This window comes from Ahaetulla prasina, chromosome 1 (assembly GCF_028640845.1).
Source record: "Ahaetulla prasina isolate Xishuangbanna chromosome 1, ASM2864084v1, whole genome shotgun sequence".
In the NCBI taxonomy this organism is placed as follows: Eukaryota; Metazoa; Chordata; class Lepidosauria; order Squamata; family Colubridae; genus Ahaetulla; species Ahaetulla prasina.
Window position 1 is genome coordinate 368,424,871 of NC_080539.1, and position 26,349 is coordinate 368,451,219.

General features: G+C 45.6%; 1 protein-coding gene across 1 annotated transcript in view; it reads left to right on the forward strand.

Annotated features, from left to right (window-relative positions):
- Positions 1–2,576: 2,576 nt before the first annotated feature.
- The window catches only part of HCN2 (hyperpolarization activated cyclic nucleotide gated potassium and sodium channel 2), a 104,888-nt gene continuing 81,115 nt past the window's right edge, over positions 2,577–26,349 (forward strand). Inside the window, exon 1 of the mRNA XM_058163549.1 lies at positions 2,577–2,927. Coding sequence (XP_058019532.1) covers positions 2,782–2,927 — 146 coding nt within the window. The 5' untranslated portion in view covers positions 2,577–2,781. The remainder of the gene's footprint in view (positions 2,928–26,349) is intronic.

The window sequence follows — 26,349 nt, forward strand, 5'->3', positions numbered from 1 at the left end:
CTCCTCCTTCCTCCTCCTCCTCCTCCTCCTCCTCTCCCCACTTTTCCTCTCATCTCCTCAATTGCCTCATCTCCCTCCCTCAAGTGCTTCTTTCCTCCTCCTTCCTTCCTCCTCCTCCTCCTCCTCCTCCTCTCCCCACTTTTCCTCTCATCTCCCTCAATTGCCCCTCATCTCCCTCCTCCTTCCCTCCCTCCTCCCTTTCCTTCCTCCTCCTCCTCCTCCTCCTCCTCTCCCACCTTTTCCTCTCATCCCCTCAATTGCCCCTCATCTCCCTCCTCAAGTGCTTCTCTCCCTCCCTATTCCTCCTCCTCCTCCTCATCTCCTCTCCCACCTTTTCCTCTCATCCCCATCAATTGCCCCTCATCTCCCTCCTCCTCCTCCCTCCTCCCTCCCTTTCCCCTCATCCCGCTCATCTCCCTCCCTCAAGTGCTTCTCTCTCCTCCTCCTCCTCCCTCCTCCCTTTTCCTCTCATCCCCATCTCCCTCCTCAAGTGCTTCTCCCCTCCCTCCTTCCTTCCTCCTCCTCCTCCTCCCTCCTCTCCCACCTTTTCCTCTCATCCCCATCAATTGCCCCTCATCTCCCTCCCTCAAGTGCTTCTCTCCTCCCTCCTCCTCCCTCCCTTTCCCCTCATCCCCTCATCTCCCTCCCTCAAGTGCTTCTCTCCTCCTCCTTCCTTCCTCCTCCTCCTCCCTCCTTCCTCTCCTCCTCATCTCCTCAATTGCCCCTCATCTCCCTCCCTCAAGTGCTTCTCTCCTCCCTCCCTCCTCCCTCCTCCTTCCTCCTCCTCTCCCTCCTCCTCTCATCCCCATCAATTGCCCCTCATCTCCCTCCCTCAAGTGCTTCTCCTCCCTCCTTCCTTCCTCCTCCTCCTCCCTTTCCTCCTCCTCTCCCCTTTTCCTCTCATCCCCATCAATTGCCCCTCATCTCCCTCCCTCAAGTGATTATCTCCTTCCTCCTCCTCCTCACCTCCTCTTCCACCTTTTCCTCTCATCCCCTCCCTCCTCATCTCCTCCCTCAAGTGCTTCTTCCTCCTCCTTCCTCCTCCTCTCTCCTCCTCCTCCCACCTTTTCCTCCCATCCCCCTCAATTGCTTCTCTCCTCCTCCTCCCTCCTCCTCCTCCCTCCTCCCACCTTTTCCTCTCATCCCCTCAATTGCCCCTCATCTCCTCCTCAAGTGCTTCTCTCCTCCTTCCTATTCCTCCCTCCCTCCTCCTCCCTCCTCTCCTTCCTCTCATCCCCATCAATTGCCCCTCATCTCCCTCCCTCAAGTGATTATCTCCTTCCTCCTCCTCCTCACCTCCTCTTCCACCTTTTCCTCTCATCCCCCAATTGCCACCCCATCTCCCCTCCCTCAAGTGCTTCTCTTCCTCCCCTCCCTTTCCTTCCTACTCCTCCCTCTCTCCTCCCCTCCTCTCCCACCTTTTCCTCCCATCCCCCTCAATTGCTTCTCTCCTCCTCCCTCCTCCCTCCTCCTCCCTCCTCTCCCACCTTTTCCTCTCATCCCCATCAATTGCCCCTCATCTCCCTCCCTCAAGTGCTTCTCTCCCTCCTTCCTATTCCTCCCTCCCTCCTCCTCCCTCCTCTCCTTCCTCTCATCCCCATCAATTGCCCCTCATCTCCCTCCCTCAAGTGATTATCTCCTTCCTCCGTCCTCCTCACCTCCTCTTCCACCTTTTCCTCTCATCCCCCAATTGCCACCCCATCTCCCTCCTCAAGTGCTTCTCTTCCTCCTCCCTTTCCTTCCTCCTCCTCCTCTCCCCTCCTCCCGTCCTCTCCCACCTTTTCCCTCCCATCCCCCCCTCAATTGCTTCTCTCCCCTCCCTCCCCTCCCTCCCTCCTCCTCCCCTCCTCTCCCACCTTTTCCCTCTCATCCCCCATCAATTGCCCCTCATCTCCCCTCCCTCAAGTGCTTCTCTCTCCTCCTCCCTTTCCTTCCTGCTCCTCACTCAGTTGCCCTCTCATCTCCCTCCCTCAAGTGCTTCTCTCCTTCCTCCTCCTCCTTCCTCCCTTTCCCCTCATCTCCCTCCCTCAAGTGCTTCTCTCCTTCCTCCCACCCCTCCCTCCCTTTCCCCCTCATCCCGCTCATCTCCCCTCCCTCAAGTGCTTCTCTCCCTCCCCTCCCCTTCCTTCCTCCTCCTCCCTTTTCCTCCCCTCCTCTCCCACCTTTTCCCTCTCATCCCCGATCAATTGCCCCTCATCTCCCTCCCTGAAGCGCTTCTCCCACGATCTTTGACTCCCCCTACTTCTCCCCTCCTCCCCCTCCATCTGCTTCTCAGCCCCTCCCCTCCGGGCTGCTTGAGCTCCACCTCTGCCGCCGCCGCTGCCGCATCCCGGCGCGCAACCGGCTGCTGGTCTTCGGGGCGCCTTCAGGTCCAGCATGCGGACGGGAGGCAGCATCTCCGGCGGCGGCGGTGGCGGCGGCACGGCCGCGGCCACTGCAGCACCGCCGGGGGTCTCCGCCGCCCCCGGCCCGGCGTCTTCGGCCGCTTCGCCGTCGCAAGAGGAAGGCGCCAAGGGGACGCTGCTCTCGCTGCAGCGCGGGTGCACCATGGGCGGCCGGGCCGGCAAAGGGGGCTCCCCCAACGGGGAGTGCCGCCGCGGGGACGACGGGGGTCCCGACCAGCCGACCCCGCCGCCTGCCCCCTCTTCGCAGCCCAAGGTCTCCTTCTCCTGCAGCCCCGAGGGAGGCGGCGGGTCCCCGAAGGCGGCCGAGGAAGGCGCCACCGATGGAGCCGAGGTGGGGCCGGGCGTCGGCGAGCCCCGCGGCAGCCAGACGACTTTCATGCAGCGGCAGTTCAGCGCGATGCTCCAGCCGGGCGTCAACAAGTTCTCGCTGCGGATGTTCGGCTCGCAGAAGGCGGTGGAGCGCGAGCAGGAGAGGGTCAAGTCGGCCGGCGCCTGGATCATCCACCCGTACAGCGACTTCAGGCGAGCCTCGGGGCAGCGACCGCGGGGACGGGAGGGGAGGGGAGGGGGGAGAGGAAGACTAAAGGAACGGCCCTGCCGTGAGAAAGAGAAGGCTTCACCTTTGGCCTTTCACAAATAGAATCCAGTAGGCTGGAAGGGACCCCGGAGGTCCTCTAGTCTAACCCCCCCCCTCCCCTGCTCAAGGCAGGAGACCTTATTGCATCCCACTCGAAAGACAGGTAGTCCTCAACTTACGACCGCCACGGAGGGAGCCCAAGGTTTTTACGTTGCTGCGTGAAAAAATGTGCTAAGTGAGTTTTTTGCCCTATTGGTATATATGACTCCTTTTATTGCCATGGCAGCGAAGTGAATCGCTGTGGTTGTGTAAATGAGTAACACGGTTCTTTAAGTGAATCTGGTTTCCCCTCCGTTGACTTTGCTTGTCAGTTGGTCGTCAAAAGCGATCACGTGGCTCCGGGACTCTGCAACCGTCACAATTGTGAGTCAGTTGTCGAGCATCTGAAGGGAAATCACGTGAGCCTTGAGGATGCTTACGGATGGTCCTAGGCATGAAAAAAAAAAAGTGGCGTTTTTCAGTGCCGTTATAACTTCGGATGGTCACTAAACAAACTGTTGTAAGTCGAGGACTTACCTGTAGTGGCGGCAGCTCTGGAATTTCCTGATCCTGCCCTTAAGGGAATGACCTCTTCAACTCCCTCCTGTGGGGTTGTCTGGGGTTAGGGGAGGCCAGAGCTGAGGCAGGAGCAAATGTAGCTACCCGGCTCCAAAAAGAGGAGAATCCAGATTGACAGAACTGATATTGCATCTCCCCCTTGGTTTCCAGCTAAGGGCAAGAGCCCGGCGGAGGGACCTCAGTTGCAGCAGGCATCCATCAAATCAATGCCCCGTCTCCCTCTGGGCATTGAGTGTGACAGGGGAAAAAACTGAAGTGAATTCTGTGCCTTCCCGATGGGATAATGCAGAATTGCTGAGAAAGTGGGGAGAAAAACTGGGGTCACTGTTGTGGGAAGGATTCGTAGAAAAAGCTCTAGATTTCCGGCCAGCACGGAGTTGAAAAATGCAAAGGAGGAGAAAGGACTATTGAGGCAAAACAGTGACAGTCGGTGGGAGAAGTAGGAATAAGAAAGAGAAAACACTCAGGGCTCTGATGGGTTCCAGAAGAGAAATCTTAGACAAAAGGAAGGAAAAAAAATATCTGTAGGGATTCTCAAGTCATCCAGGTCATGGTTGTCCCAAAAGTGCTTTTTCAGGAGGCAACTGGACTTTCTTGTTTTTTCTTTGAAGATGTTTCGCTTCTCATCCAAGAAGCTTCTTCAGCTCTGACTGGATGGCGGGGAATGGAAGGATTTATACTCATTGACCAGATGTCTGCAAGGAATATAAATCCTTCCATTCCTCACGATCCTGTCAGAGCTGAAGAAGCTTCTTGGATGAGGAGTGAAACGTCTTCAAAGAAAAAACAAGGAAGTCCCTTTGCCACCTGAAAAAGCACCTTTGGAAGAAGGAAAAAAAATGTATTTCTTTATTAGGAAGACGGTTGCACTGGTTTATCACTGGTTTATCAGGCCGGCTGTTTTCCTTCGAATGGATGTTTAGGCAAGGGTTTTAAAGCCTGTTGCTTTGCCCAAATCTTTTTGAAGTGATTGTTTCAATTCGTAATTTGCATTTCGGGACTATTGTACGTTTTCAGTGTTGCTTCTAAAGAGGGCTTGGTTATATCTTCAGGGAGCGGGCAGCTTATTGGCTTTCTAAATAAATTATAGGTACAGGTTTCCAGAGCGACTTTGAGCTATTCCTGTGGTTGTTTTAATACAAGCCAAGAATGAAAGGAAATAGCTGTCAGGACATCTAACTGGTGTTTGGGACAAGTAATAGATCAGCCTTGAATGCTTTTGAGCTTTTATCTCTGAAGGAACTTGAGAATTCTTAATTGGGATTGCAAAAGGTCAGGATCAGATTCACAATAGTAACTCAAGGGATGAATCAGAATCAGAATAGAACTGGAAGGGACCTTGGAGGTCCTCTAGTCCAGCTCCCTGCTCAAACAGGTGATCCTATACCATTTCAAACAAGTGACTGTCTAGTCTCTGCTTAAAAGCCTCAAGTGATGAAGCACCCACAACCTCTGGAGGCAAGCAGTTCCACTGGTTAAATGTCCTCACTGTTAGGAAGTTTCTCCTTAATTCCAGGTTGCTTTACTTATATAATTAATTAATTAATTAGTTCCCACCCATTGTTTCTTGTCCTGCCTTCTGATGCTTTGGAAAACAAATTGACCCCCTCTACTTTGTGGCAGCCCCTCAAATACTGGAATACTGTTATCATGTCCCCCTTAGTCCTTCTTTTCTCTAGACGAGCCATACCCAAATCCTGCAACCGTTCTTCATATGTTTTAGTCTCCAGGCCTTTAATCATCTTAGTTGCTCTTCTCCGCACTTTTTCCAAAGTCTCAACACCTTTTTCATAATAATAATAGAATAGAATTTTTATTGGCCAAGTGTGATTGGACACACAAGGAATTTGTCTTGGTGCATATGCTCTCAGTGTACATAAAAGAAAAGATACCTTCATCAAGGTACAACATTTACAACACAATTGATGGTCAATATATCAATATAAATCATAAGGATTGCCAGCAACAAGTTATAGTCATACAGTCATAAGTGGAAAGAGATTGGTGATGGGAACTATGAAACGATTAATAGTAGTGCAGATTCAGTAAATAGTCTGACAGTGTTGAGGGAATTATTTGTTTAGCAGAGTGATGGCCTTCGGGAAAAAACTGTCCTTGTGTCTCGTTGTTCCGGTGTGCAGTGCTCTATAGCGTCGTTTTGAGGGTAGGAGTTGAAACAGTTTATGTCCAGGATGCGAGTGATCTGCAAATATTTTCACGGCCCTCTTCTTGATTCGTGCAGTATAGAGGTCCTCAGTGGAAGGCAGGTTGGTAGCAATTATTTTTTCTGCAGTTCTAATTATCCTCTGAAGTCTGTGTAACGTTTTTTGTAACGTGGTAACCAAAACAGGATGCAGGATTCCAGGTTTGGTCTTACTAAGGCTTTTTAAAGTGGTACTAATACCAGTGGTGGTATTCAGCCACTTCTATCAGGTTCGGGCAGTGGCAGTGGGACGCTTCGCCCACCCGCCTGGATATCATCACGTCCTGTTTTTGATGCTCTGCGCATGCGCTCACATTTACACACTGCTAGCGAAGGTAAGTGAACAACACCCCTGCTTCACATGATTTTGATTCTATGCCTGTTTATACAACCAAGGATTGTATTAGCTTTTTTGGCTGCCGCCGCACACTGCTGGCTCATGTTTAAGTGACTGTCCACTAAGACTCCCTCTCACAGTCACTGTTTTTAAGCCAGGTTATATTCTTAGAATCGAGGCATGTTCAAATGCAAGTTTTACTTCCAGAGCTATTTACTAACTTGGAATGCATTTCTTATCATTTCAAACTCGCTGTTATATGGTTTGGGTTTGGTTTATTTTATTGAACGACCCCCCGCTGAGTTGGCTTCCCGAAACAACTAAACCATAAATCATGGCATGTTAGAATAGAGCCAAGCTACTGTCATGTGGCCCAGAATGGCACATGAATGGCACATGAACACAGTAAGAAACTTAAAAGAGAGCATAAATCTAGATACTGGTAGGGTTAAAAAGAGATTTTTTAAAAAAATTCACGGTTGTGAATTAATGGGACAGAAAATTCTTGCGTTCCTGCCAGTTGTCCTGATCGCTAGATTGCAGTCAATCTTTTGAGCAGTGCTACCGTATGTCATAAATCTTGGGCATTAAGCTTGTTCTCTGTTGCTGAGTGGCGGACTTACTCACCGTGAATCAAGCCTCAATTGGTAAGGTTCATGCCACAAACATTCAACCGAAGTAAAAAATAACCTTGTGGCGTCTTAAAAATCAACACATATATACCAAAGTGCCTCTTTCCTTCAAGATGCTGCTGAACCTCCAAAGGTCCTTTGCTTTTGCAAAATCTGGGAATTGTGGGGTCCAACACATAATTAGATTGGAAAAACGCTCTGGGATAGTGTAATTAAACCGTTAATCTGATTGGGGAATTCTGGGAGTTGAAGTCCACAAGTTGCCAAATTTGGAAGCTTCTGCTTTAAGTGATTCCATGGAAGCATTTTTAGCTGCTGATGTTAACAGTTTTTGAAGTTGGTCAGAAAGGAAACCTGAGGATTTCTTTTTCAAGTCATATCTGGGGAAGTGAAGACTGTACAAAAAGAGTTTATAACTATTGTCCTTTAGTTCAACTTTAATCTGGGAAAAGTTAAGCTTTGGCTTGCCTGGATGAATCCTGTGTTTTTTTCTGGCAAGGTTTTGGGGTTTGTCCTTGCCTGCTCATTCTTTTCAGGGCTGGGAGCAAAGGACTGGCCCAAAGTCACCCAGTTGGCTTTCAAGCCTCAAGAGCAGAGGTGGGTTTCAGCAGGTTCTGACCAGCTCTGGAGAACCAGTAGCAGAAATTTTGAGTAGTTCGGAGAACTGGTAAATACCAGCTCTGACTGGCCCCGCCCCCATTTATTCTCTGCCTCCCGAGTCACAGCTGATCGGGAGGAATTTTTATTTTTAATTCGAATTTATATCCCGCCCTTCTCCGAAGACTCAGGGTGGCTTACACTATGTCAAACAATAGTCTTCATCCTTTTGTATATTATATACAAAGTCAACTTATTGCACCCCCAACAATCTGGGTCCTCATTTTACCTACCTTATAAAGGATGGAAGGCTGAGTCGATCTTGGGCCTGGTGGGACTTGAACTTGCAGTAATTGCAAGCAGCTGTGTTAATAACAGACAGACTTTGTCCGTTGAGCCACCAGAGGCCCAAAATAGGGATTTTACAGTAACCTTCCCCTGGAGTGGGGTGGGAATGGAGATTTTGCAGTAACCTTCTCCTGCCATGCCCACCAAACCACACCTACAGAACCGGTAGTAAAAAAAAATTGAAACCCACCACTGCTCAGGAGGGATTAGAACTCACAATCTCCTAGTGATTGATCCAAATTCCCCCATCTGTCTTTCATGGCTAAGGCGGGACTAGAAGTCGCCATCTCCGGGTGATTGGCCCAAAGTTATCCAGCCAGCTTTTGTGTCTAAAGCAGGGCTAGAACTCACCGTCTCCTAGTATTTAGCCTGGTGCCTCCACCAAACTGTCTCTCCTGCAGAAAGTTTACCTGCTTTGTTTTTCAGGTGCTAAATGCCCCCTTTCTCCAACTGAGCCTGCCGTCTGGGATTTTTAAAAACTAAAAGCTCCAGTGCAAATAGATGTATGTGGCTTAGAATGTTGGTTAGAATTACCGTACTTCAATTCTTCTCTTCACTGAGCTGCCTCTTGGGTGTGTTGGCAATGGTGCCCACCCCTCAAAGACCATGTTGCCAATTGGCTGGCAAAGAACTATGGGAGAAGTAGTCCAATCCTTTGGAGGCAGGGTAGGTGGGAAAGGTTGAAATCCGTTTTCTGTTTGAAGCTGGAAATGTTAAGGTCAGTACAAGGTGACCTTATGGGATTGGGTGGGAATAAACGCGAAATTTAGCCCTTTGAATAGAATTCTGTTGCTGGCTGGGGTGGGGGAAGGATGTTAAAAACAGATAGTTTTAAATGACACTCTGAGTGGATTGTGGAAAAAGCTGGTTTGATGCAACTTTCAAATCAAAATTTTTTTTATTGCCATATTTAATTAATGCTTTAATGTTTTAGTTATTATTTTAGTTATTATGTTTTAGTTATTACTGAATTATTGAAGTTATTATTGGTAGTTTTATCATTATGTTGCATTATGGAGAATACTGAGAAGGCAACATCAAAAGAGGTCGTCCTCATTTTATGACCACTATTGAGAGCAGAACTTCCATCACTAGGAAATGTGGTTCTTAAATGAGTCACACCCTATGTTGTGCCTTTTTTTTGCCATAGTTGTTTAGTGAATCACTCAGAATTTGGCTTCCATGTTTGGTTTTCCTTGTTGGAAGCCCCCCGCCCTCGAGAAGGTTGCATATGGCAATCACGTGATGCTATAATCATTGTATTGGTTGCCAAGCACCCAAATTATTATCACATAACTGTGGGATGCCGTGATGGTCATTAGTGCTAAGAATCAGTCACAACTTACTTTTTGCAGCATCGCTGTAATATTGAACAGACATTAAACAAATGGTCATAAGTCAAGGACTACCTGTAACCATCGGGGCTTATTTTGGGCAATGGATCACATAAGGTGATTTTCTCAAAGTGTCCTTCGAGAAGTACCGGTATTCCTTGACGTACGACCACAATTGAGCCCAACATTTCTGAGCCCATTTTACAACCGTTGTTGCCTCAGTTGTTAAGTAAGTCCCTGCAGTTGAAAAGTTACTAACCCGATTGTTAAGTGAATCAGAGTTTTCCCCCGTTGACTATGCTTGTCAGAAGGTCACAAAAGGGGATCACATGACCCTGGGACACTACCACGGTCATAAATCTGAGTCAGTGGCCAAGCATAAGTCTGAATTTTGATTACGTGACTATGGGGATGCTGCAAAGTAACTGTGAAAAATGGTCATAAGTCACTTTTTCCAGTTTCACCCTTGTAACTTTGAACGGTCACTAAGCGAACGGTTGTAAATCAAGGACTACCGGTATCGGATCCTAACTAGTATAATTTGCATCCAATAGAGCTGGAGACCATCAGAAGTTCGAACGAAATCAGCAAGATTGAAATTGCAGTTCACAGCCTTTGAACTACAGGTAGTCCTTGGCTTATAACAGTTCACTTACTGATCTTTCGAAATTACGACGGCACTGAAAAAAAATGACTTATGACCAGTGTTCACACTTACGACCATTGCAGTATCCCCATGGGCATGTGAGCAAAATTCAGGTGCTTGGAAACTGGCATGTATTTATGACGGTTTCACTGTCTTGGGGTCATGTGATCCCCATTTGTCACCTTCCCAGCTGGCTTCCGACAAGCAAAATCAATGGGGGGGGGGAGCCAGATTCGCTTAACAACGGCATGATTCACTTAAGAGTTGCAGTGATTTGCTTAAAGGCAAAGAGAGGTCGTAAAAGGAGGCACAACTCACTTAACAACTGTCTTGCTTAGCAGTGGAAACTTTGGACTCCGTTGTGATCATAAGTCAAAGACTCTCTATCTTAACATGACATATACTCTCTAAAGCAGGGGTCTCCAACCAGCAAAGCTGGCTGGGGCATTCTGGGAGTTGAAGTCCTCCAGGCTTAAAGTTGCCAAGGTTGGAGTCCCCTGCTCTAAAGTGTCTCTCAGCCCAACCCACCTCACAGGGTTGTTTTTGTGGGGCAAATGGGTGGAGGAAGGAGTATTAGGTACGTTCACCACCTCGAGCGAAAATAAGTCTAATGAATAAACCTGAATTAACCAAAAACAATTATTCCTTTCCCCGGGCCAGAAAACTCAACCGCCAGTCTAGGTTAGCATATTGGATGCATCCCAGCTTAATTCATGCAAAAAACCCATCCAATATTTGCACTCAGAATAATTTCAGGCAAGCTTAAATCTGGTTAAGCACTCAATTCACTCAATGGATTGGACATTGGAGGCCTGATAGCATTTGCCGTTTATTAGCGGATTGCCGATAAACATAATACAATAGGTTAAAAGAACCTGATTGTTTTACAAGTGTTTTAGAAATGCATAAATGCTTCAGTAATTTTTGCATTAGATACCGGTAGGTGTATATATAGAATTATAACTTTTACTGTTGTGATGTACAATATACTATGTGCTATATATTACTAATATAATGTTTTTTTTTGTTTTTTTTTCTTTGTTATATTTTATTGCTTGGTTGTTAAAGCACTTTTTTGTGGGTTTTTTTCTCTTTGACCATGAATTATCTTTATATTGGTCCTTTTCTATTTTTTTGTGTTATTTTCTAAAAGCATTAACCAAATAAATTAATTTTAAAAATCTGATTAAGCTCTTTGGTAGTAGTTAGGAGATACCCAATAAGTGCTGAGGAATGTGGATGTGCAGATATTGCTATATTTAGCGTAATTTAGGCCAGATTGGGATTTGGTTGAATGATGAACACTCTTTCCATTTTCTTTCTTTCTTTCTTTCTTTCTTTCTTTCTTTCTTTCTTTCTTTCTTTCTTTCCTTCCTTCCTTCCTTCCTTCCTTCCTTCCTTTCTTTTCTTTCTTTCTTTCTTCCTTTCTTTCCCTATCAATCTGTCTATCTCATCCATATATCTATATCTATCTATCTATCTTTCTATTCCATCCATATCTATCTTTCTTCTTCTTCTTCTTCTTCTTCTTCTTCTTCTTCTTCTTCTTCTTCTTCTTCTTCTTCTATTTATCTATTCCATCCATACTGTATCTCTATCTCTATATCCATCTGTCCATCCATATCTATCTATCTATCTATCTATCTATCTATCTATCTATCTATCTATCTATCTATCTATCTATCTATCTATCTATCCATCCATCCATCCATCCATCCATCCATCCATCTATCTATCTCTATCACATTTCTACATTACCCTTTTCACGTGAGCAATTCTGTGTGATTTACAAACAACATAATAAAATAATGTTTAAAAAAGGTTAAAAGCTCAGTAAAAATTAAAAATCAAGGTAATTTTTGTGCTACATCTGCAGAATTTGTGAATACTTCCTGGCAAAGTTCTGGTCATGCCCTCTGTTGAAATGTGGGTTATCACTTGGGGCAGAAAAGTACCTGCATTGAAAAAAAAAGGGAAAAGTGGACAGATATCTGGTTATAGTTTATTCTGTAACTTGTTTCAAGCATCGAAACTGGGCTGTCTGTAAAATGAATGCAGAGTTCAACAGGGTGCCAAGTTTTGCCAGCAGCAGCAGCGAAAATTTACTAGCAATAAAAAAAAAAATCCTAATTTCCCAGTGCTTCATCTTTGCCATTCTATTTTCGTTCTTTCTTTTTTCCCCTAAATAGCTGGTTTGTGCCTAGGAGAATATTTTATCCCGAACGTTGGCCGATACTTGCGTAAACTTCAGGGGCCTGTTAGTGACATAACTCAGGCTGGCTGCTCGTGTGCAGAGTACAGGAGCCAAAAATATCCCAAGTGTGCCAGCTTGGAGAAGTTGGGAAGAGTTTGGAACAGTTGTTGAGACAGGACCAGCCGACTGACCTTGGATAATAATAAGGGGGGGGGGGGAAATGCAGGCTGTTCTTTTTAAAAAACCTTCAGAAATGGAGAGAGGTGGGAAGAGGGAAAGCCATGGCCTTGATTAGCCGCCGATTAAAGTTACAAATCTTTTTTTTTTTATGACAGAAAGCACAATAGGGTCAGAGGTCTAAGAACCTGTGTGCTTCTTCCCCTCCAAGCCTCCCCTCCTAATTGCAAACCTGCTCCCCACTGTCATCTGGCTATGGGATTGTGGGTGGGGGATCATTGCAACCACCCTAGGGGAGGGGGATTATCCTCTCTGTCCCTCTCTTGTTCTGCAAAATTTTCAGCGGCTTTCTGGGTTGCAAAGCATTCCTGGTGGGTTGCAGTGCAGCCTTTGTGAGGGATGAATGGGTGCCCCTTTTAAGGGAGAAAAAAAAGGAGGAATCCATTTTGATGTGGCCTTGAAAGCAAGGACATACCTCCTCCCCCTTTTCCCCCCCTTTCCATCCTTAGAAGGTGACAGAGCTGAGAGGCGGGAGGAATAATGAGTAAGTCTTTTGCTGCAAAGGAAATCGGAATTGTGGGGGGAAGGAAGCCTGGCCTTGCTGTCAGTTTTGGGAGAAGAGCTGTGAGCAAAGGGTGGTTTGTTCAAAAATCTATCTATCTATCTATCTATCTATCTATCTATCTATCTATCTATCTATCTATCTATCTATCTATCTATCTACCTACCTACCTACCTACCTACCTACCTACCTACCTACCTACCTACCTACCTACCATCTCTCTCTTTCTTCCCTCTCTCTCTTCCTTTCTTTCTCTTTCTCTCTCTCTGACTCTCTCTTCGTCTCCCTCTCCTATCTTTTTCTCTGTTTCCTTGTGTGCGTCTCTCTTCCTCTCTCATCTCTCTCTATATCTCTCTTCTCCCCTCGCCATTCTGCTCCTCCCCTCCCCTGTCTTTCTCTTCCTCTCTTCTGTCTCCTCCCTGCTCCTCTCCTCTTCTCCTCTCCTCTCTCCTCTTCCCTCCCTCTCAGTCTTTCTCTTCTCTCCCTCTCTCCTTTCTTTTCTCTGTCTCCTGTGTGTGTGTGTCCCTTTCTCTGTATCTCTCTTCCTCTCTCCTCTTCTCTCTCTTCCCTCCTCTCTCCTCCCTCGTCTTTCTCTTCTTCCTCTCTCCTTTCTTTTCTCTCTCGTTTCCTCTCCTTTCTTTTCTCTGTCTCCTTGTGTGTGTGTGTCCCTTTCTCTCTGTATCTCTCTTCCTCTCTCCCCTCTTTCTCTCTCTTCCCCCTCCTCTCTCCTCCCCTCGTCTTTCTCTTCTTTTCCACTCTCTTTCTCTCTCCGTTTCCCTCTCTCCTTTCTTTTTCTCTGTCTCCTTGTGTGTGTGTGTCCCTTTCTCTCTGTATCTCTCTTCCTCTCTCCCCTCTTTCTCTCTCTTCCCCCTCCTCTCTCCTCCCCTCGTCTTTCTCTTCTTTTCCACTCTCTTTCTCTCTCCGTTTCCCTCTCTCCTTTCTTTTTCTCTGTCTCCTTGTGTGTGTGTGTCCCTTTCTCTCTCTATCTCTCTTCCTCTCTCCCCTCTTCCTCTCCCCCCTCCTCTCTCCTCCCCTCGTCTTTCTCTTCTTTTCCACTCTCTTTCTCTCTCCGTTTCCCTCTCTCCTTTCTTTTTCTGTGTCTCCTTGTGTGTGTGTCTCTTCCTCTCTGTATCTCTCTTCCTCTCCCCCCTCTTTCTCTCTCTTCCCCTCTCCTCTCCCCTCCCCTCCCCTCCCCCTGTCTTTCTCTTCCGCTGCTCTTCTCTCTCTCTCCTCCCTGTTCCTCTCCTCTCCTCTTCTCCACTCCCCTCTCTCTGTCTTTCTCTTCCTCCCCTCTCTCCCCCTCACTCCTTTCCCCCATCTTAAATTCTCCTCAACTAGCTGTAAGTCAGGTTGGGTGCAGTTGGATTGACGGGTTTTGATTGCCTCAGTTGCTATTTCTGTAGCAAAGGTACAGATGCCAAAAGAAGCTGCTGTAAGTTGGCTGCGCTTTCAGCCGCAGCCGCTGTGTTTTTATGGGGGCAGAGGATTCTCCCAGGCGCCCTCCCCTGACAGTTACAGCTGGGATCAGAACTTCCCGTTGCTAAGCAAGGCAGCTGCTAAGAGAATTGCATTCGATTTTATACCCTTTTTTGCCACCGCGATAAGTGAATCACTGCAATTACAGGTGGCCCTCGATTGATGATCACAGTCGAGCCCAAACTTTCTGTTGCTAAGTGAGACATTTGTTAAGTGAGCTTTGCCCCGTTTTACAACCTCTTTGTTAAGTGAATCATTGCAGTTAGGAGCACAATTGTGGAGCGAATCTGGCTTCCCCATTGACTTTGCTTGTCAGAAGGTTGCAAAAGGGGATCGTGTGACTCCGGGACACTGCAGCCGTCATAAGGGTGAACCACTTGCCGAGTGTTTTGATCATGGGGATGCTTTAAAGGTCGCAAGAGTGAAAAAATGGTCATAAGCCACTTTTTTCAGCGCTGTTGTAACTTTGAACGGTCCCTAAACGAACTGTTGTAAGTCAAGGACTGCTGTAATCATGCGGTCCTTAAGTGAATCCTGCTTCCCCCATTGACTTTATTTGTCAGAAGCCAGCTAGGAAGGTCGCAAATGGAGATCACATAACCCCAGGACATTGCAACTGTCCTAAATTCGTGCCACTTGCCAAGCACCTGAATTGGGATCGCATGACCATGGCAACGCTGCAAGAGTCATAAGTAACAACAATAACAATAACAACAACAGAGTTGGAAGGGACCTTGGAGGCCTTCTAGTCCAACCCCCTGCCCAGGCAGGAAACCCTACACCATCTCAGTTAGATGGTTATCCAACATTTTCTTAAAAATTTCCAGTGTTGGAGCATTTACAACTTCTGCAGGCAAGTCGTTCCACTTATTAATTGTTCTAACTGTCAGGAAATTTCTCCTTAGTTCTAAGTTGCTTCTTTCCTTGATTAGTTTCCACCCATTGCTTCTTGTTCTACCCTCAGGTGCTTTGGAGAATAGCTTGACTCCCTCTTCTTTGTGGCAACCCCTGAGATATTGGAAGACTGCTATCATGTCTCCCCTAGTCCTTCTTTTCATTAAACTAGACATACCCAGTTCCTGCAACTGTTCTTCATATGTTTTAGCCTCCAGTCCCCTAATCATCTTCGTTGCTCTTCTCTCCACTCTTTCTAGAGTCTCAGCATCTTTTTTACATCGCAGTGACCAAAACTGAATGCAGTATGAGTGTGAGGAATGTGAGGAGTGATCATGTCATTTTTTCAAGTGCTGTTGTAACTTTGAACAGTCACTAAACAAATGGCTGTAAGACTGGTTACTATCTGTAACCAGCCCTAAAATCTTGGGAAAGGTCAAAGATTTAACTCAGCCTAGTTCATATATTTATTTATTTATTAAATTTATATGCTCCCCAGCTCACAGTTCTGGGCAATCATACCTTTTAACCCAGGGGTCTCCAACCTTGGTCCCTTAAGACTTGTGGACTTCAACTCCCAGAGTTTTTCAGCCAGGTTTGCTGGCTGAGGGACTCTGGGAGTTAAAGTCCACAAGTCTTAAAGGGACCAAGATTGGAGACCCCTGCTTTAACCAGTGGTGAAATCTGAACCGGTTTACTACCGGTTCGTTGGCTGTCCATGCGCGCTGTGCGTGTATGCGCAGTGTGCACCACGCACCAAATGCGAGATGCGCGCGCAGAGTGCACAGCAAAAGGAGGCATACGGTAAATAGAACAGTGAGGGGGGGAGTGATCAGCTGTGGCATGCAATCTTTTTGTTTACTTTTAAAAGCATTTTTTTTTACAACTTATTGGGCTGAAGAGGTTGTAGAAAAAATGCTTTTAAAAGTAAAAAAAAAAAGCCTCTGACGATCAGGCAACTCAGCTGGGATCGTCAGAGCCTTTTTTGTACCTTTAAAAAGCATTTTTTCTGCAACCTATTTGGCTGAAGAGGTTGTAAAAAAAATGCTTTTAAAAGTAAAAAAAAAAAAAAAGCCCCTGATGATCACGTGGCTCAGCTGGACATGGGTAGAGGTGGGGAGGGATTTTTGCTACCGGTTCCCCGAACCACCTGCCACCATCGCGACCGGATCGCCCAATCCAGTCCGAACTGGGAGCATATCACCCCTGCCTTTAACCAGAAAAAATTAGAGATGGAGTCAGTTCAAAAGGCTGCCCCCCAAGCCAGTTCTCTGAACCTTGGGGTCCGTCCCCCCCTTTGTGTTCTTCAACATCCCGCACTGTGTATCCTCTGTGCCTTGAATTTTGGGATCCTAAGCAGGATATTTTGCATCTGGATCTGATATTATCTGCCAACGTTATCTGGCTGCTCAAGAAATATCTCTGCCTTCCAGATTTAAAGATTTCCTATTTCGGAAAGAGGCCATGGCAAACCGCTTCTAAATTGGTGCCAAGAGAACGGTGTGGACTTGTCCATAAAATCAACCTTGACTCCAGACAAGCTTTTAAAATTGTGGGTTTAAAAATAAAATAAAATAAACAGAGACAATTTAGGAAGAAATGAGTATAGATTCTTATTTAGGTCCAAAAGGATGGCTTGGTGTGCCTACCTCATAGGGTTGTTGTGTGAGTAAATAAATCACAGTTCCTCCCTTCAGAAAAGAATTGTCAATAGTCACATTTCCTACTGATAAGAATAGAGAAGGTGGCGGTTAAATTTCCTTCAATCTTCTTCCTTTTAGACGCAAGGGAAAATACTACTTATTTCTTTGAAACGGATGTCAAAGCTACTCTGCACAGGATCAAGAATGCTCTCTTAATATAATAATAATAATAATAATAATAATAATAATAATAATAATAATAATAATAATAATAATAATAATAATATCAGAGTTGGAAGGGACCTTGGAGGTCTTCTAGTCCAACCCCCTGCCCAGGCAGGAAACCCTACACCATTTCAGACAAATGGCTATCCAACATTTTCTTAAAAATTTCCAGTGTTGGAGCATTTACAACTTCTGGAGACAAGTTGTTCCACTGATTAATTGTTCTAACGGTCAGGAAATTTCTCGTTAGTTCTAGGTTGCTTCTCTCCTTGATTAGTTTCCACCCATTGCTTCTTGTTCTACCTTCAGGTGCTTTGGAGAATAGTTTGACTCCCTCTTCTTTGTAGCAGCCCCTGAGATATTGGAACACTGCTATCATGTCTCCCCTGTTCCTTCTTTTCATTAAACTAGGCATACCGAGTTCCTGCAACTGTTCTTCATATGTTTTAGCCTCCAGTCCCCTAATCATCTTCGTTGCTCTTCTCTACACTTTTTCTAGAGTGTCAACATCAATTAATTAAAATATTAATTTAGTATTGGGAAGCAGAGGTGTATGACTTCAAGATAGACGCGTAGCCAATGTTTCTCAACCTTAAAAGTTTAAGATACGTGGACTTCAACTCCCAAAATTCCCCAGCCACCCATGTCGGCTGGGAAATTCTGGGAGGTGAAGTCCACACATCTTAAACTTGCTAAGATTGAGAACAATGGACGCAACTATTCATCTCAAGCCTGCATTTGGACAGGTGCCAGATTCAACTATGAAGAGTGGTCATTTCACAGGAAAAAGGGATTTATTTTCTGTTGCCCTAGAGGGGTAAAACTACAAAGGAGGACACTCAGGCTAGGCATCAAAAGGAACTTTCTGACTGTAAGAGCCAGTGGAACTGTCTGCCACATGAAACAGCAAGTTTTCCATCCCTGGAGAAGCTATAGTGCAGTGTTTCTTAATTTATTTTTCTCTCTCTCTCAGGATACGTTCCCACTTTTAAAAATTATGGAGGACTCCAACAGAGTTTTGGTTTGAATGGGTTACATTTATGAATAATGTATCAAATGTAAAGGTATTAAAAATTACAATGGATGCATTCAACACTGCTGTTGCTTCCCACTATGGTCGGATGGGATTTTAATGTTATTTTTCCATATGGGCTGGCAGGTTATTTTGATTTTGTAGACCTCTGTGAAGGTGTTGGGGGATATACGGGGACCACATATTAAGGAGCATGGCTCTAGTGGATCCCACACTGGATAGGGCTGGGCTAAATAATCTCTAAGATCTCATCCAGTTCTGAGCTTCTTTGACTTGATACTGTTCGCTGTTCCGCAAACAAGTGAAAAGAATCTTTGTAGCTCAGAGTTGAACTGTGGGGTCTCTGGTGCTCTCTGAGCTTGGTTCTTTCCGTTCAGATGTTTCACTACCCAACTATATAACATCATCAGTGCTAGTAGGAAGTGGAGTTTGCTCAATATTTATAAATATTCCTGTAGTGTTGATGGAAATGTCGTTTATTTCTTGGCAGTTCCTTGATTAACTGTCTGGTTAATCTATAACTGTCTGGTTCGGTTCTGCAACCCAACAAGAAAAACACAGACTTCAGAGGATAATTAGAACTGCAGAAAAAATAATTGCTACCAACCTGCCTTCCATTGAGGACCTGTATACTGCACGAATCAAGAAGAGGGCCGTGAAAATATTTGCAGATCCCTCACATCCTGGACATAAACTGTTTCAACTCCTACCCTCAAAACGACGCTATAGAGCACTGCACACCAGAACAACTAGACACAAGAACAGTTTTTTCCCGAAGGCCATCACTCTGCTAAACAAATAATTCCCTCAACACTGTCAGACTATTTACTGAATCTGCACTACTATTAATCGTTTCATAGTTCCCATCACCAATCTCTTTCCACTTATGACTGTATGACTATAACTTGTTGCTGGCAATCCTTATGATTTATATTGATATATTGATCATCAATTGTGTTGTAAATGTTGTACCTTGATGAACGTATCTTTTCTTTTATGTACACTGAGAGCATATGCACCAAGACAAATTCCTTGTGTGTCCAATCACACTTGGCCAATAAAATTCTATTCTATTCTATTCTATTAGGCTGTTGTTCACTATTTGATTGAGAGAACAAACCCCAAACTCCCTTCTAACCCTGAAGATGTTGCCTAGTTGAGTAGTGAAACATCTTCAAGAAAACAACTAAGCTCAGAGAGCACCAAGGACTCAACGAATGAGAAATCCTGTTTATGCAACCGTGTGCCTGATGCAGGACCCAGAAATCAGTCCAAGATATATATATGCCAAGCCCAAGCTTTAAATGTTATGCTTCCTTCTCCTTAAATTTGGAGCCAACAGATTCTTTGTTTTTTACAGCCTTAGGAATGGAAGATACTTCGTTTATTTTTTCAGTGGGATCTGCTGGTTGTCTTATTGTCCCCTTGCAAGACAAGGAAGTGGGGAAAAAAAAATCCAGCCATGTTGTAGAAGTTATCCTCAGGGAAGAAGATATCATGGTTTAATTTTAAAACCTTGTTTTTTTTGTGGCTACCCTCGAGAGTCACGTCTGTAAAACGGGCGGAGCATCGGGATGGTGAAGGGAGAACCCTTCCAGCTGGTCACATTTGAGAACTGTTGGGTGCATTTGGCTTCTTTGCTCTTTTGGTTTATGAAACTGGAGGTTTTTAAGAAGAGGTTGGGCAACCATTTGTCTGAAATGGTATAGGATCTCCTGCTTGAGCAAGGGGGCTAGACTAGAAGATCTCCAAGCTCCCTTTCAGCTCTATTCTGATTGATTGACTGAAAAACAAACCCCAGTGTTTGGGCCTGCAGATACTTGTTGGCAGCCTTGAAAGAATCAATTGATGTTTTATTGACATTTCTGGAAAGGCAGGAGATGCCTGCTTTCGATGGACGCAGCTTTTCATGGAAACGGCTTTCTCGTGGAGATCTCTTATGCAACAAACACAATGCCTTTTCTCTTTATGCTTTTTAAAAAAACCAAAACGTTACTGGCTGTCATTCTTGTATCAGTGGCTTCCACCAGTGTGTAATGATGGTATGTAGGAATGACCTTGGGAGACTGGAGAAACAAGACACTGCCAAGGGGAAAGTCAGATAAGAGACAGCTTAGCCTGCAGTTGGATAATGGGCAGGGCAACAGGCTCAGATGGCACCCTCCCTAGTTTCTTCAGATGTAAAGGAGAGGGTGGGAAAATTGTATTTTCAGACTTGCAGGGTTCTACTAGTGTAGACTGTCAACTCGCAAAGCATCCCTTGGTCTGCTCGCGAGTTGTCATAGGCAAAGGGGAATGGGAAACCTACAAAGCAACATGGCGGCCATAGACAGGAGCACATGCCAGACATATATTTTTCAAGGCTGTCTCCCAGGGTTACCGACAGTGGCCGGAGTGGAGTGGAGGGGAGTGGTTTCTACAACCCTCAAAATTGCTCCACTGGCGAATGTGATTGATGACACACCCTAGGGGGAGGGGGGAAACAGGGTCATGATTAGGACTGTAAATTACGTGGTGTCAGAGTTGGCTTCATTTGGGTAGTGCCGACATGGAGCTCCTAAAAAATAACTGGATTTCTTTTGAAGCTGGGCTCAATTTGGGCATCCGTAGGAACCCTGACAGTAGCTTTACAATACAGGCACTCCTCGACTTACAAAAGTTCAATAAGTTAACCATCTTCAGTGATGGTTACAACATCACTGAAAAAAGTGACTTGTGACCGTTTTTCACACTTAAGACCACTGCAGCCTCCCCACGGTCACATGATCAAAATTTGGATGCTGGGCAGCTGGTTCATATTTATGAGCGTGGCAATGTCCTGGGGTCATGTGATCACTTTTTGTGATCTTTTGACAAGCAACGCCAATGTGGAAGCCAGATTCACTTAACAACCCTGTTACAGGCAGTCTTCAACTTACAACCACAGTGGAGCTCAAAATGTATGTATGTTAAGTGAGAAATTTGTTAAGCGAGTTTTGCCCGACTTTACAACTTTTCTTGCCACGTTTGTTAAGTGAATCACTGAAGTTGTTAAAATAGTAATATGGTTGTTAAGTGATTCTGGCTTATCAGAAGGTCACAAAAGGTGATCACCTGACCCCGGGATATTGCAACCGTCATAAACATGAACCAGTTGTTAAGCATCTAAATGTAAATCACTTGACCATGGGGATGCTGCAGTGGTCGCAAGTGTGAAAAATGGTCGTAAGTCACTTTTTTTCAGTGCTGTTGTGACTTTGAACGGTCTCTAAACACTTGTTGTAAGTCAAGGACTTACCTGTACTAATTTAACAACCGCAGTGATTCACTTAACAACTGTGGCAAGAAAAGTTGGAAAATGGGCCAAAATTCACTTTGCAACCGTCTCTCCTAGCAACTAAGATTTCAGGCTCCATTGTGGTCGTATGTTGAGGACTACTTATAAAATAGAATGACCTCATCTGAGGACTGTTCCTATCTGCTTTATCCCACAAGACTGACAAATGTCCCCTACAATAGACTGTGATTATTTTTTCTTCTTCTTCATTTCTTTATTTTTGCTTTTATCCTAACCAAACTTGCTGTCACTCAGCTTCTCTCTCTCTCTCCAGCTTCCTTTGCTATTATCTTGGGTTTGAAAAGATTATCTTTCAAGTAAGTAACGAATAGGACAAGGAAAGCTCTTTTTTTTAAAAAACCGATCCTGTCTCTCTTCCTCGATGTAAAGGATGAACAGATTGAGGATTTAGGCCGGGGAGAGATTGTACTATTCAAAATGGACAGATTTGAAAAGTGACACATTTGTGGGAAGCATAACGAGTCATTTTCGGTGGTATTTGTTGGCTCCAGGAAGCTAAAGTAATCTTTGGAAAGAATATGAAACCCTACTGAATGACGAATTACCAAATACCAAAATTACTGGTATTTATTGGAAATCCACCGTCTCTCGGATGTGGCTAAAATGAAACTCTCTGCAAGCCTTGCTCAGTGGTGAAGGATGCTCCAGCCTTCCATCTCTACCCTTGCCCTAACGCAGAGGTGGGGAACTATGGCCCTTTTATGATTGATTGATTGATTGATTGATTGATTGATTGATTCATTCATTCATTCATTCATTCATTCATTCATTCAATTTTTATACCGCCCTTCTCCCGAAGGACTCAGGGCGGCTAACAGCCAAAATAAAAACAACATAGACATAAACAAAATTAAAAAAACATATTAAAAAACTGATTCTAAAATTTGGCCAAATAAGATTAAAACTATCGTAAACCTTCATAATTAGGCTAGCCCCGCACGGTGGAATAAAAAGGTCTTGAGCTCGCGTTTGAAGGTCCGGAGTTGACACAACCCCGGAGGCAACTCATTTGTGGACTTCAGTTCCCAGAATTCCTGAGCTAACATGGCTGGCTCAGGAATTCTGGGAGTTGAAGTCCACAAGTCATAAAAGGTCCATAGTTGCCCACCTCTGCCCTAAAGCTTCAGAGGGTGCGGTGCTAAGGAAGGAACCATTGGTGGTAATTCTGACACTGTTGCTAGGAAGACACACAGACACACGCACATACACACGCACACTCCACATATGACCTTAGTCCTTTTTGTCGCAGCTTGTTCCTTCTGACTGGCTGGGCTTTTCTACAATAGTGGTTCACCCTGGACTGGATTTCTCCATGTTTTGCAGGGCTGGGAGAATCTTCTGGGAGGCATCATCTGAAGGACAGGAGTAGATGAGAGTGGATAGTGGACCAGTTGGAGGACAGCAGTGAGAGGACCTTCTGGTGGCGATGGTGACCAAGTGAGGGACAGGAGTGGTGGAGAATTGGTGGTTGACCAATTGGAGGACAGGAGTGGAGGAACTTTCTGATGTCCAAGGTTATGAATTGGGAACAGGATGGTTGAGAATTCATGGTTGGCCAATTGGGGGTCAGATGTAGGAGGATCTTCTGGTGGCGGTGGTGATCAACTGGAGGGACAGGAGTTGTTGAGAATTGGTGGTTGATCAACTGGGTGACAGGGATGGAAGATGCCTTTGGTGGTGAAGGTCACCAGTTGGGGACGTAAATAGTTGAGAATTAAATGGTTGACCAGTTGAAGGACAGGAGAGGGGGCATCCTCTGTTGGCCATGGTGATCAATTGGGGGACAGGAGTGGTTGAGAATTGGTGGTTGACCAATTGGAACACACGGATGCAATCTTCTGGTGGCCCTGGTCACAAATTGGAGGTCAGGAGGGGTTGAGAACTGGTAGTTGGCCAATTGGGCAACAGAACATGGCGGAAATCTTCTGGTAGTGAAGCTCACCGATCAGGAGTGGTTGAGAATATAGTGGTTGACCAATTAGAGGACAGGGATGGGGGCATTGTCTGGTAGCCAAGGCCACCAATTGGGGGACAGGAGCATCTGAGATCCCATTGCACCGTGGGTCACAGCTGTTGGAAGAGGGGTGCTTTTTTTCTGCCTTCTCACTTTCTCTGGCTTTCTCATCGTTACCCAGTTTCCTTCCCTCCTTCTGCCCTCCCTTCTGGAGGTACCTATTTTAGGGCTCGGTTTACATTGTGCATGTTATCCCTCCTCAGCCTGACAGGTATTGTTAATTTTCAGCAGCTAAGATCAGAAGAGCCTCCCTGATATTTTCCCAGGAACTGCAATTAGCTGATGAATGTTTGGAGAAAAGAAACGAATGCAGGCCTTGAGGGAAGAAAGGAGGACCTGGGTGAGAACTGAATATTTTTTTAACCTGGAACGGTAAATCACAGAACCCCAGACTTGGAAGGGGTCCCAAAGAGCATCTAATCCAGCCCTTTGCAAAATCAGTTAAATCGGTATTTCCCAACCTGAGCCATTTTAATGTGTGGACTTCAACTCCCAGAATCCCCCAACGCTAGCTGGGGTATTCTGGGAGTTGAAGTCCATACACCTTAAAATGGCTCAGGTTGGGAATGCTGAATTAAATTTTTCTTGAAAAGTGGCCATGTAACCTTGTGATCTTTCCAGGCGGCTTCCAACCAGCAAAATGATTAGGGCAGTGGTTCTCAACCTGTGGGTCGGGACCCCGTTGGGGGTCAAATGACGATTTGCCAGAGGTCACCTAAGACCATCGGAAATATGGGAAGTATACTTGCGAGTCGAAGAATCGCGCTCCAATGGTTGACTCCACAAGCCAGCTGCAGGCTCTTCAAATCGCTAGCCGAATTCGGCTTCAGGCGCGATCAATTAAAAAAGAGAGAAATCTTTGCTCTGATGTCTCCCTCTCAAGCCAGCTGCAATCGCTCCCAATCGCTAGCCTAATCTGGCTTCAGGCGCGATAAACTTAATAGGGGAGGAGTCTCCGCTTTAATGCCTCCGTCCTCAAGGCAATCACAAGCAGTTCAGATCACTAGCCAATACGGCTTCAGGCGCGATAAATTCAAAATGAAAATAATTTTACGGTTGGGGTCGCCACATCATGGGGAATTGTATTAAAGGGGTCGCAGCACTATAAAGGTTGAGAACCACTGGATTAGGGGAAGGCAGATTCACTTAATGACCAGTGATTTCCTTAAGGACTGCATGATTCGCTTAACAACCACAGAGGTTCTACAGTGGTCCTAAGTCCAAGGACTGATTGGAAGTCCCCTTTTTCCCCAGGACTGTTGAAGCTCTGAAGAGTCACCAAAAAGGTCATAAGTCAAGGACTACCTGTATCGTCATGAAAGTAGCTTGAGATTAAAATAAATTTGAATTAACAATAGTTAAGTTCCCAGATAAGAAACTGCTTTAAATCAAGCCGGATTGACTGAGTTATCATGTTGCATTAAGCTGTAATATGGTTAGTGTAGCCCTGGGTTTTCCAGACCGATTCCCTGTGATTTACAGCCATAGCTTATGATTAATGTGCTTAACATAGTGTAAGCCGCCCTGAGTCTTCGGAGAAGGGCGGGAATAAATGCAAAAAAAACCAAAAAACCTGCACCCAGATAACGGCGGTTCATTCAAAATCCTACGATGAAATTGTGGCTCAGCTAATTGTCTGAATTCACTGAAACACACAAGTAATTAAACACAGCTAACTGAATCATTTCCCACATATTTATTAATGATTCTCCTATCGGTTAAAAAAAAAATCTACTTTTGTGTGGCTTCTTGAAGGATCCCTGGGGAGGTTGGCCAAGGCCACATAGAAAAAGCCAAGTCTATACAGGTAGTCCTCGACTTACGACAGTTCACTTAGTGACCATTCTAAGTTACAACGGCACTGAAAAAAAGTGACTTTTATGACCATTTTCCACACAACTTTGCAGCATCCTCATGGTCCCGTGATCAAAATTCAGACGTTTGGCAACCGGCTCACATTTATGACGATTGCTGTGTCCTGTGGTCATACGATCCCCTTTCGCAATCTTCTGATGAGCAAAGTCAATCGGAACCCAGATTCATTTAACAACTGGGCTACTGAGTTAACAACTGCAGTGATTCACTTAACAACTGTGGCGAGAAGTGTCATAAAATGGGACAGAACTCCCTTAACAAACGTCTCATTTAACAGCATAAATATTGGGCTCCATTGTGGTCATAAGTCGAGGACTATCTGTAACTTGAAGATAGATTCAAGATCCAGAAGGATTTTGACAGGCTTGAACTCTAGGCCCTCTGGAACAAAATGGCAACTTAGTGATGAGAAGAGTAAGGCAAGAAAAGCCAAATGCACAGGTATAGAATAGGTCAGTGATGGCTAATGTTTTTGGCACCAAGTACTGAAACTGGAGCGCGCGCACCTGAGCTGTCGTGTCCCCCTCCCCCTCCAACGACCGGGTCTAGGAAGTCCGTATCAAACGTGGCAACGAAGCCTCTGCAGCTTTGCCAAATTCCTTTCAGATTTCTCAGGGCAGGCAGGAATCCAAGTTGTGACTTCAGCAAACTAGATGAGACTTTGCTTGACTCAAGGAATGCCAAAAGCAGGTCCTTTATATAGGCTGTGGGGTGTGGCTCCATGACTCAGCATTTATCCAGGCCTGCCCCTCTCAGATCTCCGGAAGCGAGGATCCTCCCACTTTGAATTCTCTTCAGCTGGATCTGCTGTCGGTAATTCTAGCACGTGGCTGGCTCCCTACTCACACGCTGTAGGAGTGAGGTTTGTTTGTTCATTCCTGACATCCTGTCCGGGCATGGGGCCAGGGCTGGGGGCTGGAGGCATGACAGGCCGTTCATCTTCATTATCAGACTCCGAGTCTGATAGCAGACCTGGGATGAGACGGGAGGGGTCCGGCTGAGGAGAGGAGGGAGGACGAGGTACAACAGGAGCACTAGAACCAGGAAGAGAGCAACTGGACAGTGCGCATGCACACATGATGGCGAATCTATTGCACACGTGCCAGAGATGGCATGCAGGGCCCTCTCTGTGTGCATGCGTGCAGCAGCCAACTGCTCTTCCGGGTTTGTCGCTCAGTCTTCCAGCTGGTCGGCACGCATGCGCACAACGGAAACCGGAAGA